The sequence below is a fragment of the Pagrus pagrus genome (genome assembly GCF_965226575.1).
Source record: "Pagrus pagrus genome assembly, chromosome: 15".
In the NCBI taxonomy this organism is placed as follows: domain Eukaryota; kingdom Metazoa; phylum Chordata; class Actinopteri; order Spariformes; family Sparidae; genus Pagrus; species Pagrus pagrus.
In genome coordinates, this window is record NC_140199.1 from 5,646,496 (window position 1) to 5,668,188 (window position 21,693).

The 21,693-nt window shown below is 42.9% G+C and overlaps 1 protein-coding gene across 1 annotated transcript in view; it reads right to left on the reverse strand.

Annotated features, from left to right (window-relative positions):
- Nucleotides 1-3,956: 3,956 nt before the first annotated feature.
- The window catches only part of peli1b (pellino E3 ubiquitin protein ligase 1b), a 37,827-nt gene continuing 20,090 nt past the window's right edge, over nucleotides 3,957-21,693 (reverse strand). The window contains exons 2-7 of the mRNA XM_084376392.1: nucleotides 19,201-19,505; nucleotides 12,160-12,289; nucleotides 11,090-11,191; nucleotides 9,910-10,107; nucleotides 9,272-9,460; nucleotides 3,957-4,640 (exon numbers count right to left, since the gene is read on the reverse strand). Of these exons, the coding sequence (XP_084232518.1) occupies nucleotides 4,062-4,640; nucleotides 9,272-9,460; nucleotides 9,910-10,107; nucleotides 11,090-11,191; nucleotides 12,160-12,289; nucleotides 19,201-19,283 (1,281 nt within the window). The 5' untranslated portion in view covers nucleotides 19,284-19,505 and the 3' untranslated portion in view covers nucleotides 3,957-4,061. The remainder of the gene's footprint in view (nucleotides 4,641-9,271; nucleotides 9,461-9,909; nucleotides 10,108-11,089; nucleotides 11,192-12,159; nucleotides 12,290-19,200; nucleotides 19,506-21,693) is intronic.

Sequence of the window (21,693 nt, forward strand, 5' to 3'; positions counted from 1 at the left end):
AAATAATGATGGTGTGACATGTTGGAAAACCAACACGTATTATTACATCTGAAGGATTTTACCTTTATCAAAACATCACAGCCTCTGTGATTCAGATAATCCACTCATCAAGAAGAGACGTCACTTTAATAAAAGATGAAAACACATAAGCAAAGGTGTGGTGAGGTTTGAAAGTGAAAGAATTAAATGTGCGTAATGACGGCAAACCAGTTTCCAGTAAAGGAAAGCGTTCCCACGAAGATTTTATGTGCTGCCAACTTGAAAGAACAGCAAACTCACAACATGTTCGACGCCTGACAAAAAGTTGTTGAGAAAATGGAAGAGCTTCTGTGTTTTACTACAAAGTTTTCCTGATGTAAATAAAAAGCCAGCACACGGTCAGATGTGTCACGTTTTACACTTTATTGTTTAAAGTTGTTACAAAAAAGTGTTTGCTGGAAACATTCTTTGCTTTCGCCTTTACAAGCACAACGAGGCTCCGGACAGGAGGAGAAGACGAGCGTGTGGAGGGAGGAGGGAAGGACTGACGGACATGTGAGTGTGTGTGTGTGTGAGAGTGTGTGTGTGTTTGTGTGGAAACAGGGTTGAGATAACAGTACAGAGACAGAGTGAAGCCCTTACTCACACACTTCATCCACAGAGAGGAAACAAAACTAAACTGGGTGAAGGAGACACAAAACTTTAAATCCAGAATAGACTTTTTTTTACTCATGAGGTATCCTCAGAAGACCTTTACACTGTGTGTGTGTGTCTGTGTGTGTGTGTGTGTGACACAGGTCATTGTTTTTCTCCCTGAGGTGAGTTTTTAGTGTGTTGCAGTCCGAGCACTGGGGGTGATGAACATGATCTGCATCTGAAGAAGTTCTGTGTGGACAGGTGAGCACATACAATCATCAAGAACACATAAATTACTCTCTCTCTCTCTCACACACACACACACACACACACACTACTGATACCTGCAGAAGCTCGGTGTGTACTGAACAACGTGTTGTGGATGTTTGGAAGTGGCTGAAGTTTCTACAGTTCGAGTGTCTCGTTCTCACGTCGACGAACAAACTAGACGAAGCGCGGTGGCGCAGCAGGATGTGTGTGTGTGTGTATGTGTGTGTGTGTATAAATACCAGGACTGTCCTCTCTGCGCTCAGTATTTAGTCTCAGACTGTGTAGACTGTGTAGTAGCAGAGGTGATTCTTGATCTTGAAAACTAATCTTAAGGTCCCTTCAGTAGCTGTACTTGAGTTACAGCGAGGAGAAAGAGGTTTTCCCAGTCTGTCTTTGGATGTTGAGGCTTGGATTTACATTTTTCGGAGCTCTTTATTAAAGACTTTTGTTTCATGTTTCTTCTCATATTTGTGTTTTTAGTTTAGAGCTCATTTGCCCACTTGATGCACGTGTTACTCGCAAAAATACACATTTCAGCTCATTTAGATCGATAAAAGATGCTTTCGCTGTACTGGAATAAATCAGTCTCAAGGTATTCCTAATCTTCTCTCTCATCACTCGCATCTCTTACTTGATCAGTTGTCTGACAACAGAAAAAAGATGACCTCAAATCACAGAGATGCTGAGAAGCACCGGACTGATATCATCACACGATATATGGTAATATGCACTGGAACTGTTCCTCCCCCAGGTGATACTAGACCTTTGTAAAGATGGCTTTAGATTACTTTTAACATGTTGAATCTAATACTTTTGTGCTGTATGACCTGGGTTTCTAGAGATCCTGTGGCAGGCATTGAGAGGATTTGGTCACAACTTTGGAGCGGTTTTGTGAATCAAAACAAAATAATTATGCTGCTTCTGCCTTCTAAAAACAAAAGTCAGGGCATTATCACAAATCTACATAATGACTACAGCTCGGCGGGACAGCTCTCTTTATAGCTGGAACAGTCTTACATAATTATTTAAGTCATGATTATAATTTAAAGTTCAGTGTGCCTCGGTGGCCTCGGGGTCGAGGTGACGAACATGAACAGCAACGTCTCTTGTTAACGTTTCTTGTCGGTGACCTTTGTTGCATGTCGCTCTCCATCATGTCATCTTTATAGTCACCATCTTCTAAAAGCACACAAAACATATTTTGTTGTATTTACTAAAAACTTTCCAATCATGATTTTAAAGTAAAAATGATTAATCATTACGACTAAACTGGTCAATTTTCTATATATAAAAAAAGGAAATAGACAAATTTAAGCAGTAGAAGTTGACTTTTCTCTGAAAATCTGCTTTTGGGAAGACTAAAATAAAAAACAGCTGCGTGCGGAGACCTTAGAGAGTTTCTTTTTTTCTGTTTGGCCACCTCACAGAAATGTAATAATTAAACTGCTGACCTTTATTTTCTCCATTCTGATAAACTCACTAAAACTCACTCAATTAAACCGCCCCGACAGGTTGTTAAGACTCCTTAAATGTGACATTTTGATTAAACACAATCGTTAAGCCTCAGTGACTGGAACATATAAACACAACAGCTCTCATCGCAGTCGACGGAAATTAAAAGAGAACGAGCAGCCCTGTTATTCTGTACTCACATTTGAGCGCTCATTATCCCTAAAATGCTCCATGGAGACCAACTTCAATACACTGTTTGGAAAGCACAAATTAATATGAAGCCCTGATGAGCACACACACACACACACACACACATCCCTACGGAGGATTTTGTAGCTTGAAGCCGTGCGTGTTTGTTTGTGAGCATCAAACCTGAGTCAAACAGCTACAGTTGTCGTTTTTCTTAAAGGTGTTTTGTTGCTTCGTGCGTCGTCAGACGGATGAGACTTCCTGCATCGTTTCAATTCAGGTGAAAGAAATGACTTCCCTTTAACATCGGACTCGTTATGGCTCAGGAAATCACGACCGGTGTGTAGAAATGTAAATCGATGTTTTTCAAAATAAAACACGCCTCTAGTAGGATGCACTACACAATACTGGCTGGAGGGAAAGTTTTCATTTCATTTAAACAGTCAGGACGTTGTGGTAAGACACCAAAAGTTATTGTTTATTTCTCAGCTCGATGCTGAGATTAATACTCATCAGAATACTGTTTGTTTCTGGCAAAATAATCATTAATATTCTTACTCTAGCTGTGCAGAAGAGCCCCCAAAACTGCACTTTTTGTTTTATTTCCACTTTTAGTGGAATAAAAAGTATTTGACCAGGTCTGTTTGCAGTGTGTGTGTGTGTGTGTGTGTGTGTGTGTGTGTGTGTGTGACGTTAGCTACATCGCTGCGGTATCATGGCTGACCTGTGTTCAGAGAAGATTCACCCACAGAAACGTTTCACTCGGACTTTAAAGGGAGGGATCAGTCACTCGGGCTGTCTGAGCGTTTCACAGACAGAGAGGAGACTCAGTTTCCCATAATGCTTCAGGAGGTGTCCGTTCCAAATCTATTGCTTTGAATGTGAAAAAGGCCATGGAGAGTATAACTGAAGGGTTGACACACAGAGTGAGAGCACGCCGGAGGACGGGGGGGTGTATAAATACGACAAACAGATCAGAGGGGAGGTGAACGTGGGGGGAAAAGACACAGAACGAAACCCTCAGAACACACCTAGAACTTTAACTCTGATTAACAATATACTGTATCTTCAAATTAAAATGCTATAAGTACTGAAGTTAGACATATCTGACAGATAAAGAATGAAGCGATGGTTCTCGGGCCATAAATAAACATCTTTGTTTAAATTAGCTCTAAGAGATGTACACAGATGTATATTGCAACAATAAACATGAAGAAGAACCGTATGTTTGCGCTACGGCGTGTTAGTAATTCTGAAAAATACTGTTGTTGAAAGTTCTTTCCGAGAAACAAACAAAAAAGGTTTTACCCAGCAGTGTTCTTTGTTTGGTTTTTGTGTCTCTGGTTTCACATGAAAAATATAGAAATCTTTGTTGTCATTCATGAAAAAGCAATACAAAGGTCACTTAAATATGAGAAAGAGACAAAAAGTCCAGAAAAAAGTTTATATTGTAACCGCAGAGGGAAGAAAACAAAATCAGGGCTGTTCCCCGTTTACAAAGCAGGGTCCCAAAGGATGCTGGGAAGTCGCCCCTGCTAGTCGAGGGGTCCCTGGAAGATGAGTCTGACGTAGCCCTGCTCACCAGTCAGCTGGTGGGCGCAGAAGGGGCAGGCGGCGTGGAAGGTGTGAGTGCCGTGCGGCAGCGGGATCTGACTCCAGAAGGCCGCCGTCTTCTCTGAACAAACATGGCCGCAGGGGTTAAAGGCGTGAGTGGGCGGGGCGGCGTCGACGTAAAACCCCGCCTCGCAGCCCAGCCACAGCGGCACGTACGGCCCTTTGGCTCGGCACATGGGGCACTCCCTCTGGCGGCCGTCCCGGCCCTCCCGCTCCTCGAGGTGGTTGCCCCAGTTGTGGTAGCCGTGCACGTGGCCACACTGGAGGTAGACCCAGGGCTGCTTCTCGTCCGGCGTGTCCTTGCGACGCATCGAGGGGAAGGCCAGCGTGTTGAAGCCCACCGGGCACTGTGGGCGGGCCGCGTTGATTTCCTGCCGCAGCGCCTCCAGGTGTTTGAGGGTGGGAGTGCGCGACAGGCCTTCAGCCGTGCGCCACAGCAGGGTCGCACCGCAGAGGTCGATGAGGGAGCCGTCGACCAACTCATGACTTTCAGTCTCGACCTGGAACACACAGAAGTGATAGAGATGAGCTGCTGCAGAGTAATATATTAAAATGCATATCAAACAAGATGAAGAGCCAGATGTGATGGTTATGTAACCAGGATTTTAGAAATACTGAGGTCGGTAGTCCAAACAGATCCTCCACCCCCAGATCATTTAAAAAGAGTTCAGTAAAAAACTCTAAAAATGTGGATACCCATATCTAAGTGATGAATCTGTTTGTCATCATTATATTTCTGTGACATTTTGTAAAGTTAATCTATACTGGTTATGAATCAGAATGAGACCATCAGCGTCACTATTTCTGTTGAATTTTTATTGTTATTCTTAGTGTTGAGAATGAACGGTGGTCTGATACGGCACAAAACAAAGTTTCTTTCTCATCGCATCATTTGTTCAAAGGGGCTGCCAGAAAAAACACAAGTTCCTTGTAGCAGCTTTTATTTAAGTTTACTCTGCTTCACCAGGATTGACTGTAGTAAGAAAGGCTCTTAAACAATTGTGGCAGGAAAATCCCTGACAATCTAACCCAAACCACATAAAAATATATATTTATGGGGAAGTTCAGCCCTCAAAAATACATCATTGATAATGTCTTCTTCAGGGGAAAAATGAAATGGAAACCAAAGGACAGGTGTATGAAGGGGTTTGGGTGTCAAAGATAAAAGAAACCTGGTCAAAACTTTCCTCAATCAGAAAGACAGCAAAGAAATCAGCCAGCCTCCACACCCTGCACCACAGGTGATCTGAATCTACTGCAATCAATCCAGAGGGATTTGGACATTCAGCTAAAAAGATGGTACCAAACATTGGGATGTTTTTTAATTTATGTATTTATTACCATTTCTTAAAGCAATTCGAACACACAAACAAAGACTCACAAACATGATTAAATTGAGCTCTGACAGCTGCCTGCCCGCTTCAAACGTGGAGCTCTGAGCTTTGTAGTTCTCGTCTGAGCACAGTAGGTGGCAGTGTAACACTTTTCCACTCCCCTCTGACAGATGTGTGATTCAGGGAGGAGGCAGGGGACTGACAGCTGGAGGCAAGATGACATGAGGAAATTGAAAGAACAACGACGACGGAGGGGGGGGGCAGTGCTATCTTAAGGCTCGGGACACAGCGGGAAATTCCACATTTAGATAACCAGGAGACGACAGGGAGGAGCGCAAAAACAGTGACATGAAGGATGGAAAGACAGCAAAAGGATCATGAACTATTTTTAAAAAGTGAGACACAGATGAGGGGAGGAACAGCTCTCAGGGTACAGAGCAAACACATTTCTGATGCCTCCGTCTTTTATCCTTCATGTATCTGGGAAGGTTCACTGAGCACATGTGCAGTAACACACACATTCACATCTGCCCAGTAAAACCAAAGTCTTTTTTCCTGTCGGCCAACAAGCTGCTGAACTGGAACGGGTAAGAGTTCAGAGTCTCGCTCCAGGGAAACAGTTGTTGTTTGTTTTTCCTCCCCTGCTCGCATTTTTACCAGCCGATCTCAAAACCGGCAACTTCGAATCTGTAGACTACCTCCATGTCAACAAAAAAGATGAAAATATCAAGCAATGTTTGTGTAGTCGATAAATAACCACACTCAAGATTATTGATCTGAGTACTCTGGGTTGATTCAATCTGCGTAAACACACACACACACACACACACCATCGACACAGTTATAATTTAATTGCAGCAGTGAATCATTTATCAGCACAAAAGCTTTCATCAAACACAGCAGGAGCTCAGACACTGTACTCTGCTCATTTATTACACTTCACAACAGCGTGTGTGTGTGTGTGTGTGTGTGTGTGTGTGTGTGTGTGTGTGTGCTGCACTCTAAGATATTCCTAATTACGCTGGCTTCAACCTTGTGTCCATCTGCAGAAGGACAACCAGCTGCCCTGCATGCAAGGCCAAGTGAGTCCGTCCAAAAAAGCTGAAACGAACCCGCTCGTAATTCATCCTCACCTCATAATAACTGTTAAATATCAGCGGGTGTTTACTGCTTCAGAACAAACAAAAGTGTTCCTCGGAAACAGAAATGTTTCGGTTATTTTTAGCCTGAATCTTTTTTTCTCTTGGTGGGAGCCATGTTTTTCAAACCCAAGGACAGGCAGGATAACACACAAGGGATGTTAAAAAACCCCAAATTCATTCAAAGGACACCTCAAGTACCTAATCACACACACATAAACACACGCACACACACACAAACATGTTAGCCCGGATAGCTTTTCGGCAAACTTGCTGAGACGACTTTTTTCTCCCCCTATTTAATCAGAAAGTCCTTCAGCTGTTAACCTTCACAAACGCAGGCCAGTTAGAGAGCCGTGTGCTTTACAAAGGCAGTGAGGGGAGGGTGCAATACACTGGATCACAAAGCCAATGTCAGAAGTAATGTAATTATGTTTTTTGAATGTAGTGTCTGTCTTCCCTTTTCCCTCTGTGTGTGTGTTCGATTGACAACAGGCAGGCTGAGCACCTGCAGGGGACAAGAGCCTGTGTTGTAGGTTGCATATCGTTGGCAGACAGTATGTTGTTAGATGTTGTAGACGAGCACCTAACGGGCTAAAGTGACGTTTGCTGGTACGTTTATATAATCTTTAATGTGCTGCAGCTGAGAACTTTGCGTTAGCAGTTCACTTTTCCCCAGTGAATGTTTGTTTGGTCCGTTGTTCAACAATTGAAGGTGTAGGACAAGACAAGCGTGTTCATGTCTGTAAGTTATATAATACGGAGACCGCAGCAGGGAAACCAAATTATCAAAGTCTGTGGCTCTTGTCTGCCTAAGAAAGAACTTTGACGCAACTGCTTTTTGCAAAAATAGGGTTTAAAATGAAGCCATTTCATTGGTTTTATGGAAAAAAGTTACCAAACAGTTTTGATTCTCAACTCAACATGAAACCTGAGAAACATGAAGTTCTAGTTTTTGGTCTCTGGTTGTTTCTTAAAGGAGAAGACAGAATATTTGACTTGAAGAGCAGATATGTACAGTATGCTTTAAAAACTATTTTGTCATCTGCAAATGAACCTTCACGGTAGATTTACTTGCTCTTTTCGTTCGCATTGACAACCGGCTATGTTGTGAATAAAATTGCTCACAAACTTGCCTTTATACTACATGTATGCGTGCTACTGGAGGATACCACTAGATGGCACACCAGAGATATCACTCCTTTATTGTCGCCCCTGCTGCTGCGGACGCTTACTGACCCCTGACCCCATCAAATCCTCATACTTGCCCGACACCGCCCCTCCCGTTCATGTGTATAGTGCATTTTGCGGACACGTAGCGTTAATTTCCGACGCTCCAGACGGAGGCAAGATACGCGAGGCAGACTTCAGGCGTATGGGAACGTGTTGTTACAGGCAAGTGTCTATCTGATTCCAGTTTTACTTTCTCATCAGTATAATTGTACCAATACAACAGACATAACCCTCCAAAACGTATGTGACAACATCAGACTCCACTGAGGGGTTTCCACTCGTGTGCATTCAGCATGAGAATGAAGCCCCATCAAGTTCTGTCACCGTACATAATGAAAATATGTGATTTCCCATAGCCGACTATCTTAACTGTCAATCAGCTGTGAAATAATGAGTGGTTTCTGTAGTGGTGGATAATGCACACGTGGTTAACTCCCTGGATGGTAAAGGGCAGGTGGAGATAAGAGAGCTGTTAATTTCTGCTGCTGCCGGAGAGACTTGAGAACAGGTGGGAGACCAGATAAAGAGACGGATTAATGTGAGAACTGCCGACATGCTGACTGTGGGCTCGTGGTTGATGATGTGTGCGTTGTGGGAGGAAGACAGAATGCAGAGGAGAGAGGAGAAAACAGAGACCTAATTAAAGACACCACCAACAACCTCAATCCAATCAGACAAATGCCACAGGTGGCCACGCTGGCGATGCAGCGGGAGTGTTGTGATTGGCTAAGAGACTCTGACATCAGCTGGAGGATCCCCTTACAAGGTCCTGTTACACACAGCTTTGACAGCCGCACCTGTCGCCATGGAGACGGCATCTGGATAACCTCCTGGTGATGCGAAGCTGTGATCGACCTCCCGCCGCCTGAGTGACAGGGTTGGTAAGTTGAGTGTGAGACTGTGTGAGCTGGAGTGAGGGAATGGATCAGATACAAGGAGGGAAGGGAAGGAGGGAAGGAAGGAGGGAAGGAGGGGAGACAGCTGCTGGAGGGCCCAGACCCAGAGAGGAACGAACGTACTCCTGTTGTCGCTTACATGTTTTGGGCAGACAGTGTGTTGTAAATGGAGAATGAGGACACCCGAGCATTTGAGTAACATTTGCTTATAAGTTGCTCGTTTAACGGTGATAGTTGTCAACTGTCAGCTGCCTGCACGTCCAAACGTCCCGCCTCTTTTTTGTTGTGATTAGTGAGGCCATCATCATCATCATGTAATCTTCTTAAAAAAGCCGAACTGTTCTCACGCACAAGCTCAGTTCTGTTCTGTTCCAAAGCAGCATTGTTTTATTAAGGTTAATCTCCGTGAACACACCCTGACAGTCAAAGCTCTTCAGTATCCGAATCTCTGTTTTGTGTTCTGAGCACACAGCACGCATCATGTGCAGTGAATATGGCGCCTCGGTGCATGTTTTGTATCTTTTCTCACCATCTTTCCTCGCTGCGGCGCTGAGCGGGTCTCCCGCAGTGTGAAGACGTTGCCGCAGACTGAGATCTCCCTCCAGACGCCTGGTTTGGAGTCCTGGGTGAAGCCGGTTCGAGGGTGCATCACCAGCACGCCGTTGGTAGTCAGCCCGTCCATCTGTCCATCCGACGTCTTCCACTTGGCAGCTTTCTCCTGAGGAAAACAAAGACACGAGGAAGATGTGATTTGGATGTTCATTATGCAGTCCTGAATCAAAGATCTTTAACTGATATTATTTGTCACAGTTGACAGAAGTTCAGAAGTCATTCATATACAGTATTTTGGGACTTGGCCAACTCTCCCAGCCCAAACATCTGAAGAAAACCGGGTGCGAAGCAACATTAAAGAGAGGACAGGGAGTAGTGGAAAGTTCACTCTTTGTTCTTGACTTGTTTTGCAGCAGCCTTTTGTTGTACACACTACAGACTGATGCCAAAATGTCTGCATGACATGCTGCAGCTTGACAAAAGGTAAAACCAGACATGACTAGGAAAAGAAAACATGTTAAAAGTTTTTCACAGAGAGTTTTTTGTTTTTATTTCTCATCTTTCTGACTTTTACTCTCTCACATTCGCCTACACAAGTCCCAAACACAGACTCACCCCGAGGAAGATGTTCTTGGAGGAGTCGAAGCCTGCGGCGTAGATGCGAGCGGTGTAAGGCGGCGTGCGCTGGCACTTGATGCGGCAGGCGAAGCGAGAGATGGTGCTCTGGACCGACTGGGTGTCTGCGTTACTCTGGCTGCCCGCCACCGTGTCTGTCACTACGAAGTCTATAGGACTCTCTGTCGATCGACCGATCTGGCGAAAAGAGATGGAAACAGTTCAAACAGGTTTTAGACAAATAACAAGACTTTGAGATAAAATAATAATCTATTCCTTCTGGGAATAGTCAGTAAAGAGTCAGTAAAAGTAATACATGCAGAAAATGTACATTATGGAATCAATAATATGATTTTGTTTTAAGCTGCATGTAGGTAGATGACCTCGGCTCTTGCTGCTGCTTCACATGCATTGCTAACTTGCATGACAACCCCTCGATAACCTTGAGGACATTCTGTACTATCTCAGATCTATCTCAGCTCAGATATGGCCACTAAATGCACTTTGTGGAGAGATTATTCTCATGACTGCTGTCTCCAAGGTCAATAATGAACCTCAGCTTAATGATTTTTGTGTCTTTATGTTTTGACTGAAAAATGAGTGAGGTCACGTGCAGGAAATGTCATTTTTGTACCGTATAGAAAACAACTGTGTCTCAGATAACAAGCTGTATACTCTGAGTCTTAGAAACCACAATTTGGGGACAGGAAGTATAATATTGCCATAGTTATCTTTATTTGCTTACATTTTAGCAAACTGACACTGTGAAAGTTTGCTGAATTTGCGATTAGCAGTTCCTGTTTGAGATTCATCCACAGATGTACAGACGACTATCACTGAAGCCCTTTGACACTGAAGAAAACTAGATGATTGTAATAAAAAGTGTCTTTTTGCGATGTAGTGAACAACCTTAAAATATGTGCATCATGTCTGTGTGCTCAAACATAACTCAAATATCTGCAATCAGCGCTTAAGGTTTTAAAGTATCATAACTGCTGACTGTGCTGGTAAAGCCACCTGCAGACTGCAAGGCTTTGAAAAGCTCTTCATTGGGTCCCAGGCTGCTGTCGTGCAAAACTGATCTCAGACCAGGTGCACTGATTAAAAGATTATTCCAGTGGAAGAGATAAGGACCGGTTGTAAAACTCCAGTCCTGGTGGTAAAAGCTGAGGCTCGTTACCTGGAACATGTCTGTATTGCTGTCGTGGGTGTACTCCACCACCACCGTCTGCGCTCGAGACAGAGTGTAAGAGATGCTGTGCTGGTCTTTGTTGCTTATGGCCTGATGAGAAGAAAGAAGAGAGATAAGAAGAGGAAGACAAAAGTAAAAGACCTTCAGATGCTCTCTTGTAAACCCTTCACTTAAAAAAATACAGGAGAACTTCACGTGAACACGTTTAAAGCAAAAACACCTCTGACATGTGCTCACTGGTCGTTACGGAGAACAATAGATACACAAAGGAAGGGTGGGGTGGGTGAGAAGTTCAGTTATGTAGTCACTAGCTGGACTAAATGCAGCCTCAACATCTTAGTCAGGACCACCCAACGGTCAGAAGGGTAATCACTCTTTGAGTTCTCAGCTAAAGGCCTGCGTGTGTGCGCGTCCACAGAGAGTCCACGAAGTGCAGATGTTAAACCAAAAAAGCAAAGGTCAGCTCACACACGCACACCTTACAATCCCCTCGTCTTTTAACAGATTCTGGAGGATTTCTGGGAGATCTTATAACTGACGATGGAAACAGACGCACATGTGCTTCCCAGGACGTTTTACTAGAAAACGCTCAGTTTCCCTCCACTGGACCGTTCACATTTATTTCTCGTATAAACCTTCAGCATGTTCCAGTGAAACGCCGTGTAAAAAAAAACGTTGTTCAAATACCTCCTCTGCGTGCTTTTTCTGCTAACTCAGGGACGTTTTGCTGAACTCTGTCCTTTTCCTGTCATGCCGATGGGGCGTGTGTGTGTTTGATGCTTTAATATCACAGAACAAAAAGCAAACAGAATATCACAAAAGCCTTTGGTGGAGCAGCGCAGGTCAAATCCACCGAACTGGGTGTGTTGTATTTGATGTTGTCAGACGAACAAAATCATGCACCGACAAAGACGACAAAGGAATGCTATCCTGTATTTGAAGCAAATGTGTTTTCTTTTATAATTCTGCGTGTTTTTAATAAGTTTCACGAACACTAAAGGCACATTCAAACATAAATCATTGTGTGCAGGGTAAAAAGGTTGTGTTGTGTGTTTCACCTTGGCTGCCTGTGGAGAGCAGGCGACGTGAACTGTGCTGGGTTTCACCCCGTTTGCCTTCGGCCTCTTGCAGAGTGCAAAGCGGCTTTTACGTCGGCCTCGGTCCCCGTTAGGCAGAGAGCCATTGTACCTGCACATGCAACACATAAACAAGCGCACATAAATATAAACACACACACACACACACACACACAAAACAATAGGGCATTATAGTCTGAGCAGCTGTATAATACACTGGAAAAACTAGTCATTGTGGAAAAATGCTTGAGGCATTTTGTTGCACTCCCTCCATGCCCCTAAGACCACATTCACACAAACACACACACACACACACACACACACACACATATAGCAGCCTATATTCTTCATATGTGCTTTATTACAAAAGCACATCATGTCTCATAAACAACAAAGCCCTCCAAACATATTCCCCAGAAATGCTGAGAAAATAAACACACAAAGAGTCTCATTTATCCTGATACATGGTGGAGGAAAGGAGAATAAACAGAGGCGTTCCCTGCAACAGAATGGAGTCTCTGTGACTCCCGACAACGCTGACTGTGCTGTTGTGTGTCTCTGAGTGTGTGTCTGAGTGTGTTGCAAGTAAGAAAACATTAATCATCTCCATCCACTGTTCAGTTTATCAAACCCGGATATCTGGTGTTTAACATTGCAGAGTGTATTGGGACAGAATCACCATGATGTTGCCCTAACAACAACACATACGGGCAGATTACTGGTGGTTGATTAACATCACGGAGATATGTGAAATCAGGGAACTTGTTTGTTCACGTTTTCAGATGTAACTGTGACGTTAAACCCATTAAGACTTGTTTGGAAACACCTCCTATAATCTGACGGGGTTTTCCGAAAAACTTAGTCAAACTTTACTAAATCCTTTGAATTCCCGGCCTCTGGAGCAGATACTGAAATAAAACAAATTTAGATAGAGGTTTTTTACCTGGAAGTTATTGTGAACAAACGTTGTGATTTGTTTTATGATATAAACAATGAGATTATATGTTTTTCCTTTCCTTTAGTGTTTTATAAATGTTCTTGTGCATGTAAAAGATCTTGAAGTTAAGAAGGCCAAAGTCCGCACCAACAGAAGCTCCTCTCTCCTCGCCTCGTCAGTAGTCTCACCTTTATTTCTGTGACTTTGTGACATCACGCTACATGTTCATGTTCAATTTTTTAAGCCTAATTTATGCTTAGCGGCTAGTTTGGTATGTAAGAATTAATTTAGCACAGCGGCACTGTTGTTGTTAGCGGTGCTGGTACAGGCGTGTGTGAGCTGACCAATCAGAGGAGAGGCCTTAAAGAGAAAGGAGCTAAAGCACAGTGTCAGACAGAGGGGGAATACAGTGCTGCACAGTATGAGAAAACTGATGTGTTTCTGAGCATTAAAGCATGTAAACCTATTCTAGCAGTAACTCAGAATAAAATTATGAACCTGAAAATGAGCATATGTCTCATGTAAGGTACAAACATACTGTACGTATATGAAATACATCGGCTGTAGTCAAACTGCGAGCAGTCGACGTCCCTTTATTCTTTTTGCACACACATGTTTTAGATAAGCCATCACTAGTGTGAAGTGATATTCCTGCTAACAGAGCCACAGCTTTATAAACATTACCACATGCATAAACACCGCTCGCTACTTTAACATTGTTATGACATCCAGAAGCCACATAAGTTATGGACTCCTCCGGCTTCGCTGATATACTGCGAGTATACTCCACTGCAATAAATAACAGCGCAGACATGATCAGAGATTAAGCTGCTTCCTACGGCTTTTCGATGAGCTATGATGAGATATTATTTCTAATATTTTCTAAGAAATCCAGCAAGTCTAATCAGCAACCAAACCAAACCAAAGCTTTCCAAAGCTATCTTTCTAGGTTTCAGAACTTTTTAGAAGATTTCCAAAAATGCAGGAATCCGGTGATAAGCTTTACAATCAAGGGACGACACAGCAACAACGTCAAAGAAGCAGAAGCAGAAGAAGTGATTATTTTTCATTGCTTTCAACCAGGACTGCAGATGCATGTGTGTGTGTTATGTCTGAAAAGTTTTTTTTAAAAGGAGAAAACAACAATAATGAGAAAACGCTGTGGCTGCAGCAGAACTGGCCATGCTGCAGGACCTCAGCACAGCTGGAACGTGTCTCTGACCAATCAGACTCTTGAACTGAAACCACCCATTGAACCGAGTCCAGTGGAGACGCCACAGACAGGTTGTAAGGACGCCCAGCCTGCAGCGAAATGTTTTTTCTGAGAGAGCAGATCTGTTGGGATCAAACGGCGCTCGGAGGGTTTATGAGTAACCATGGTGAGAGAACAGAGCCGCAGCAACGTTTGGGAAGTGTAACCATGGCAAGAGCGTAACCATGGTGAAGTTTAGCCCGTATCCGGAGAGAGGGCAGGGCCGTCTACTGGCAGTTCAAGCCAAAGGTTTCCCATGGGTAGCAGTAATGTGTGTGTGTGTGCGTAAATATATCCAAATATTCTCAAAACAATCCCAGAAAGGCCAAAGCAAAGCAACAAGTGAGTCTCTGTTAACATTTAGGTTGTTTGAAGCAAAGTTAGGAAAAGACCCGTACTGTATTCTCCAATTCCCACAATAGGCAGCAAGCGTGTGTGTGTGTGTGTGTGTCTTTTCCTTCGTAACACTAGTAAAGTGAAGCTCAGTGAGCAGCAACAAGCTCCCATTTATACAGTAAACCTATAAAAGATAAAGACAGGTTCTGAGGATAATTATGGTCCATGGCTGAGTCTCTCTGTGTCTCTGTTTACATGTGTTAACATTATAAGTTTAATAGAGTGAAGGCAGAGGCTGCCAAATAAGTCTGTTTATTTTGTTAAACATACAGTATTTAAAGACAAAGAATTCAAAAAGTGGATATTAAATGACAAAATTGACGTTTGAATGTGCCAAATTAAATAAACAGAGTGGAAGGAGAAGTGAGAGAATGTTTCTTCGTCCGTGTGTTAATATTATTCAGATCAAACTCAAGGGTGTGAGTATTTTGGTGATTTGCTGGGCGACTGAACAAAAAAAGTCATTATTTATTCCTCTTTTGGATAATTGTGGTTATCGAAATGTATTGTTGTATGTGCTGTGATTTAAATGAAGAAAAACATGTACAGTATTTGCACCTATATTTATCTATATATATACATTTCGGACAGTTTTTTTCAGTACAAGAAAAAAACAAAGTCATTCAAACCAAAGTGACTAATGACGAAATGCTTATTCCTGAATTTGGTAAGCACTGTTCCTGAATACATTTAAATATCAGGCACTATCATTACTGGCATTATACTGTCTTAAAAATTAATAATATTCTGCCAATTCAACACTGCTGCACTGTGCTGCACTTGAGGTTAATGGCATACAATAATATTCAACCCTGACACGTGGAAAATGCATAAACATTCACGTGGACACACAATTATGCTAACACAGACGTATAAAGGCAGACAGAAATGGATTCGGAGGGGCTGCAGTGTGTCCAGTGACGTCACAGTTGTTTAAAAAGCCACATGTGAGTCCACTACGGCTGTAAACAGATCGTCCCCAGAGACGCTGCAGCATTCCTCTGGATTAGGCCATTAGCATCACTGGGCTTCAAACATGGTAATGTTGGGCTGGGGTTAGCGAGGAGGTCAGACACAACACTGCGCTATGTGTTGATGGGATTCTCCATTAATATCTGCATGTGCCAGTCTGTTCTTAGTCACAATTAAATCCAAGCGCTTTCTTTAAGCCTGCCGGGAGAAGCAGGTGGGTGGAGTTTTATCACAGCTGAACCGTTTAGTTAGCGCTGTCGTGCTCTGTACTGGCTTATAAGTCATTTCCTGAACTGTCCTTCACCTTGTTAAGTAAAACTAACCAAAATACCCAGAGTTACTGCACACAGAAAGCAGATTTGAATGAGAAAAGTACAGAATTGTTACAAACATTATCAGTTATAGGGTGAAAGGTTTGTTGTCTTGTACAAGACTCTTTTCTGTTCTGTCATGTGGTTATTTAAGACAACGCAGTCACAGTTTTCCCTGTCGTTACAAGCCTTATGCAGGGAACCACTTCAGCCAAATAGTTGCAAAATTAATATGGAGAGCATTAAAAGTAACTGAATGACTTAATAAATGATCTAATGGTTGTAGTTGGTCCCCAGTGGACACTGTAAGCTAATTTTGCCTTGAAGCTATTTGGGTGTTGTTTATTTATTAGCTGTTCTGCCGTTTACAACTTTTTGTACACAGTCATCGCCATAAAAATGGTGTTAAATGTCAATGAAATGTTTTTTTTTAATTGAAACATGTCCAAGGGAATGACTCCCAAACTCCTCGCTACTTACATGCACCCACGTCTTCCACATACGGAAAGGAAGCCATTTTAAATTGGTTTAAGGTGACTCCTCTTCTTTTTAGCATGAGGACACTCACATGTGCGGTCAGTGGACCAACGCACCAACAACGGCAAGGAAGAAGAAGTCTGCAAGCCAGCAACGTGGATGCAAATGATGCAACATCTTAAAACATTTTAAAAAAGGATGCAAATGCAAATGTTTTCTAAGGAGGGAAATGCACTTCACACAATGCAAAATACCACTGAGCACCTGGAGCTAGTTAGCAGTTTAGTGAGCAGCTTTTTTGATTAACAGTTACCTCACAGGCATCATCATCATTCACAACAGGCTCCTGAGCAACCAGATGCTAATGTAATAAGTTAAATGTGCCAAGTATCACCGTTTGCACCCTTTAACGCTCTGCTCTCAATGTTAGTAGCTCCATTTAAGCTGTGTTTTGTGTTTGGCTGAAGTCAGAGAGCATCCTATGTTTTCATGGCCTTATGTGGCTTTATATTACATAAATCACAGGTTAGTGGTAGTCAACTGGCTGCCCTGCTCCAGTGGCATAGTGTCGTAGTCACTTCCCTGGAAACCATGGTGCTAATGTCAGGGTTCAAGGCCCTTCACAAAACATACTGTAAGACAAACTCACTACACTTAGAGGAGCGTTACTTGCAGCACAGTGTGTGACTACTCACGCCATCAAGCAAAAAGGACCCCTACTGACCTATTAAAAAGGGTGGCTTGACCTAGAATCAAAAACTAGGAGCGGAAAATGAAGAGCAAAGCGGAAAAATGGGGTTCTCCCTTGTAAAGGCATGGAGCGGCGTTTACTGCTCACTGCGCTTTTTCCACGAGGGAAAATTTCCACGGTCATCTCCCTGACAATACGGCTCCAGCACAACCCAGAACAACAAACTGTGAGTCAGCTGTGAAACCAACTGTGTGCGTCTGAGTGAGACATGAAAAATGTGTGTGTATATGTGAGCGTGTGCGTGTAAGGAGTCTTTCCGACATCTGCATTCCTCTGCGGAGTGGGCTGGGACGGGGAGTGGAGTGGAATAGCCCTTTGGGGAATAAACAGGAGACAGACAGATAAAGGAAGTCCTTCACTGTCAGTTGTTATTGGAGAAAGTGAGCATGAGCGTGTGTGTGTGTGTGTGTGTGTGTGTGTGTGTGGTTATATGTCTTCTATGCTGAAGATGCAGGGTGGGGTGGAGGGTTTTTCCTACAGCTGAGTATGTGGACAAAACAAGTCTCTAGTGGGAGAGACAGCCAAGGTGTTGATGTTGGGTATCCGGCGCTGCTCCTGGCCAAAATTGACCTCATCTTATAAAATATCAAGTAATGTGGTTCACCTCATCGGTTCCAAGAAACACTACATTTTAAGTGTGAGTGCATGACCCTTTGCAACTAGACAAAAATATCACCAGTGTTTATAGTGTTTTCTGGAAAAGCATTAGATCTCTGCACTGTAATTAACCAATCAGAGTGCTTCTCAATCATCGGTGTACACTCCCTCAGGACACTTCAGCAGAACAATAGCTCTTTTCTCCTCGTCACAGATATTTCCATCTGAAGTTATGATTACCTCTAATTAGATAATGTGCCATCATTGGCAGACAGTGGAAACAACACAACAACACTGTACGTCTTTATCGCAGCACAGCACTGTGTCCAAGTGCCTTAAAGGAAAAGTTCACCCAAAAATTTAAATTCAGTCATTACCTGCTAAACCTAAAGCAGCTGGAAAGTCAGGAGAAGATTCGTAGCCCACAAAAAAAATCTGGAGCTTCACAGCAAAACAATTTCGTAGCATCCTCCTAAACAACTGAAGTAGATGGGGAAGAAGGTAAAAAAAAAAAAAAACTTTAAAAAAAAAACATAAAATGGCTCCGTACAGGTTGTCCGGCATAATCTAAGTCTCCGAAAGCCCTGAGATCCCAAACTGATTTGAACAGATGTAATTTGGACCTTAAGCTGAAAGCGCCCATCTGAAGAGGGTGCATGAGCGTGACGCACTTTAGAGGATGTTAATAACATCTTTTCAAATCAATTTGGGACCCCACGCTTCTGGAGACTGCTGTTTAGCTGTGAAGCTACGGGAATGTTTTGTGGACTTCAAAACTTCAACTGACTTTCCATCAGCATGAGGGGGAGGAGGTAATGAGTGAATTTGCATTTTTGGCCAAACTTGTATCTTTAAGGTCTAACAAATGCATTTACCTTCGTATAAAACATTTCCAAAATTCATGGATCGTGATGAAAAAAAAAATTTAGTTGGCTGGTATCTATGAGTGAGTCCAAAAAGTCTGGATCTAGTGCATTTAAAAAATGTTTTACAATGAATTAGGCTTGACTGATTTGATGGGATTGATGGTCCTTGGCGGAGGTATGCGCTCTACTATATGCCAGAGATTTTAATGTGTATGCTTGTTGTCATTCAGTTAAGTAGTTGAGCTGTGACACACAACCGCATCAAATAATTCAATCACAAAATGATTTTATTTACACCTGAGCAGCTCGTCTACAGAACCTTTAAAGTATTTTTAAAGTAATTTTTCAAAACCACACACTTAAGCTAATTTGATTATTGGAAGTCACTGTGAATAAAAATAAAAAACAAAGGACACATTCACAGAGGTCTGTTCTGGATGTGATTAGCATCATTTGTTGCTTACCCCAGCACAATGAGCTCTCCATACTTCACTGGCACTTTGGTGGAGGCGGTGGTGGAGATGTTTTCCTGCTCCGGGGAGTACATCGGGCTCGACTGATTGAGGCTCGGAGGAGGAGGGGAGGTGAGATCCAAACCGGGCGAGGGAGACAGGAAGGGGAAAGGAGGGGAAGGGAGGAGGGGGGGAGGGTGCTGATCGAATGGAGCACGGGGGGAAAGGAGGAGAAGGAAGGGGAAGGGTCAGCTGAGCCTCAGCTCCACCCTCTCATGCTTCATGTGTCCGTCTCTCGCAGCGCCACTTGTCCTGCCCTGCAGAGCGACAAAGAAAGGATTAACACAAAGATTAGTTTGTTGGAAGAAGCAGGATTCAAATGCAATTTCTATCCCAAAACTGTGTTTTCTAAATTTAGATTTCAGCTGATGTTTCATTTCATGTATCCAAACAGACCTCACAGACCTCACAGTTTCCCTCACAGCATTTCAAGCAGCTGTGCAGAGTTTTGGTGTCTGACAAGCCTTCAAATTTGTGGATCTTTTAAAGCATGGCTGTTTAGATTTGGCACTGATCTAGCCACTATGATTGGCTGCTTTAATGGGGAGGGATGGGACCTCTACACCGACACACTTCAAACTCCAAAGAATTTATAGCAAATTAAAACGAAAAAGACCTTCATCAGAAGACCACAGACATGACGATGGTCGGGAGTACACGAGAATTATTCTATCTGCTGAGTGAGGTGGTTGTCTGTAAATGCTGACTTCACAGAATGACTCAAAAACACACGCATCTTTCTAAATACACAGGAAATCAGATGAGCAGAGAAAGTATTTGTGAGAAAAGAAGGCATGAGAAGAAGAAGAAGAAAAGGATGGACTTCCTGTTACAACAACTCAAGGAACTCTTGTATGAGTTCAAGTTCACGTCATGACCTCTCTTGTTTATGCTCCCCTCTCTCCCACTCACTCCACAAAAAAGCAGGATGTACAGTAAATATGATGTGCTGCCTTTTAGGAGGAAGATCATTACTTCACTTCCTCATATGAAGCTGAATATTTCTCCTACAATTCCCAGAGTGCCTTTCTGCTAAGAGAATGTAAACCACACATGAATAAAGCATTGGCAGTAAAGTGTTTTGATGATGAGTGGGGATGGGGGACAGTTATAAAACACTCACTGAGCACTGAAGAGCAGGAAGGCGGATATAGTCCCATCGGACCGAGTGGGAGAAGTTCATATAGAGGCCTTCCAAGTACATATTCAAGACATAATGTCAGACATAAGCATTATTCAATATGGACGAAGGCAGTGTTTGTATGAGCATTTGTGAAGCATCAAAAACTGACAATATATATACAAAAACATATGAGCTGAGTGATTATATCGGCCTTGTTTATGTTTAACAGTCATCTAAAATCATTCACTTCATTGATGCCAAATGTCCAGGGTGACACACCAAACTGACAGCAAAGAAGGCTGACTGTCGCCTGTGTTTTAGCCAAAAAGCTCCACTTGAACACATCGCAAAGACTACAGCTGTCTGAGCAAAAGCTGCAAATAGCACTGGCAAATAAGCGGGGGAGTAATATAAGGAGAAACTGCCCTAAATTGGTAAAATCATGGATATTACAGCGACAGGCTCAAGGGGCTCTCACTTTTTCCGTTTCTTTTCTCCAATCACAGTCATTTCTCTCACTGACAGGCTGTGCCGCAGATTCAACATGCTCAATGGGCCAAAAAGACTCCGGTAAGGTCCAGTGCCAACGGTGCGGGACAAACTGCAACAACAAGGGCCACAGATGTTCGCCGACGACCCTGACGTTGACCAACATCCGCCTGTCGGTCTGGCGTGTCAGGGCCTTGACTAACAAAAATATATTGAGATGCTTGTGTTCAGCAAACATTTAAAAACTTTACCAGATGTCCTTTGATTGTTTAGCAACAACCTGGAAAATCCCCCCAAAACAAACTCAAATCAGTTTATCATCCACGGCAGATTTAGCTTAGCATGGAGATTGGCTCTGTCTGACGGTTTTTAAAATCTGCCTACAAGCACGATCACCAACTCTGTCTCTAAACCTCTCGAATTAACCCGTGATATCTTGTTTATTTCGTACAGAATCTGAATTGTGAAAACAATAACGCATTGTTTAATTGGCAAAGCTAAGCTAACAAGGCTGCTGGCTGTAGCCTCTTACATAAGGGAGAGCCAAAGTTCATGTAGTTTTTTTTGTAGTTATCACTGCTGACTGAATAGTTTTAGACTGTTTGCTCCTCTTTGTCCTGCTGTTACTACAAACATGTCTGAGCTAGCTGCGACTCACCCACGGACTCTGCTATTTTATCAACACGTGACATTAAGCTCGTGAAGATCTAATGCTAATGGGGAATGGTGTTTTCTTAAGGCCACTAAAACAACACTATTAGATAACACACAACATGCTGATGTGTAAGATCATGTTCCAAGGCACTGTTTTTGGGCATTTTTGTTTTTACTAA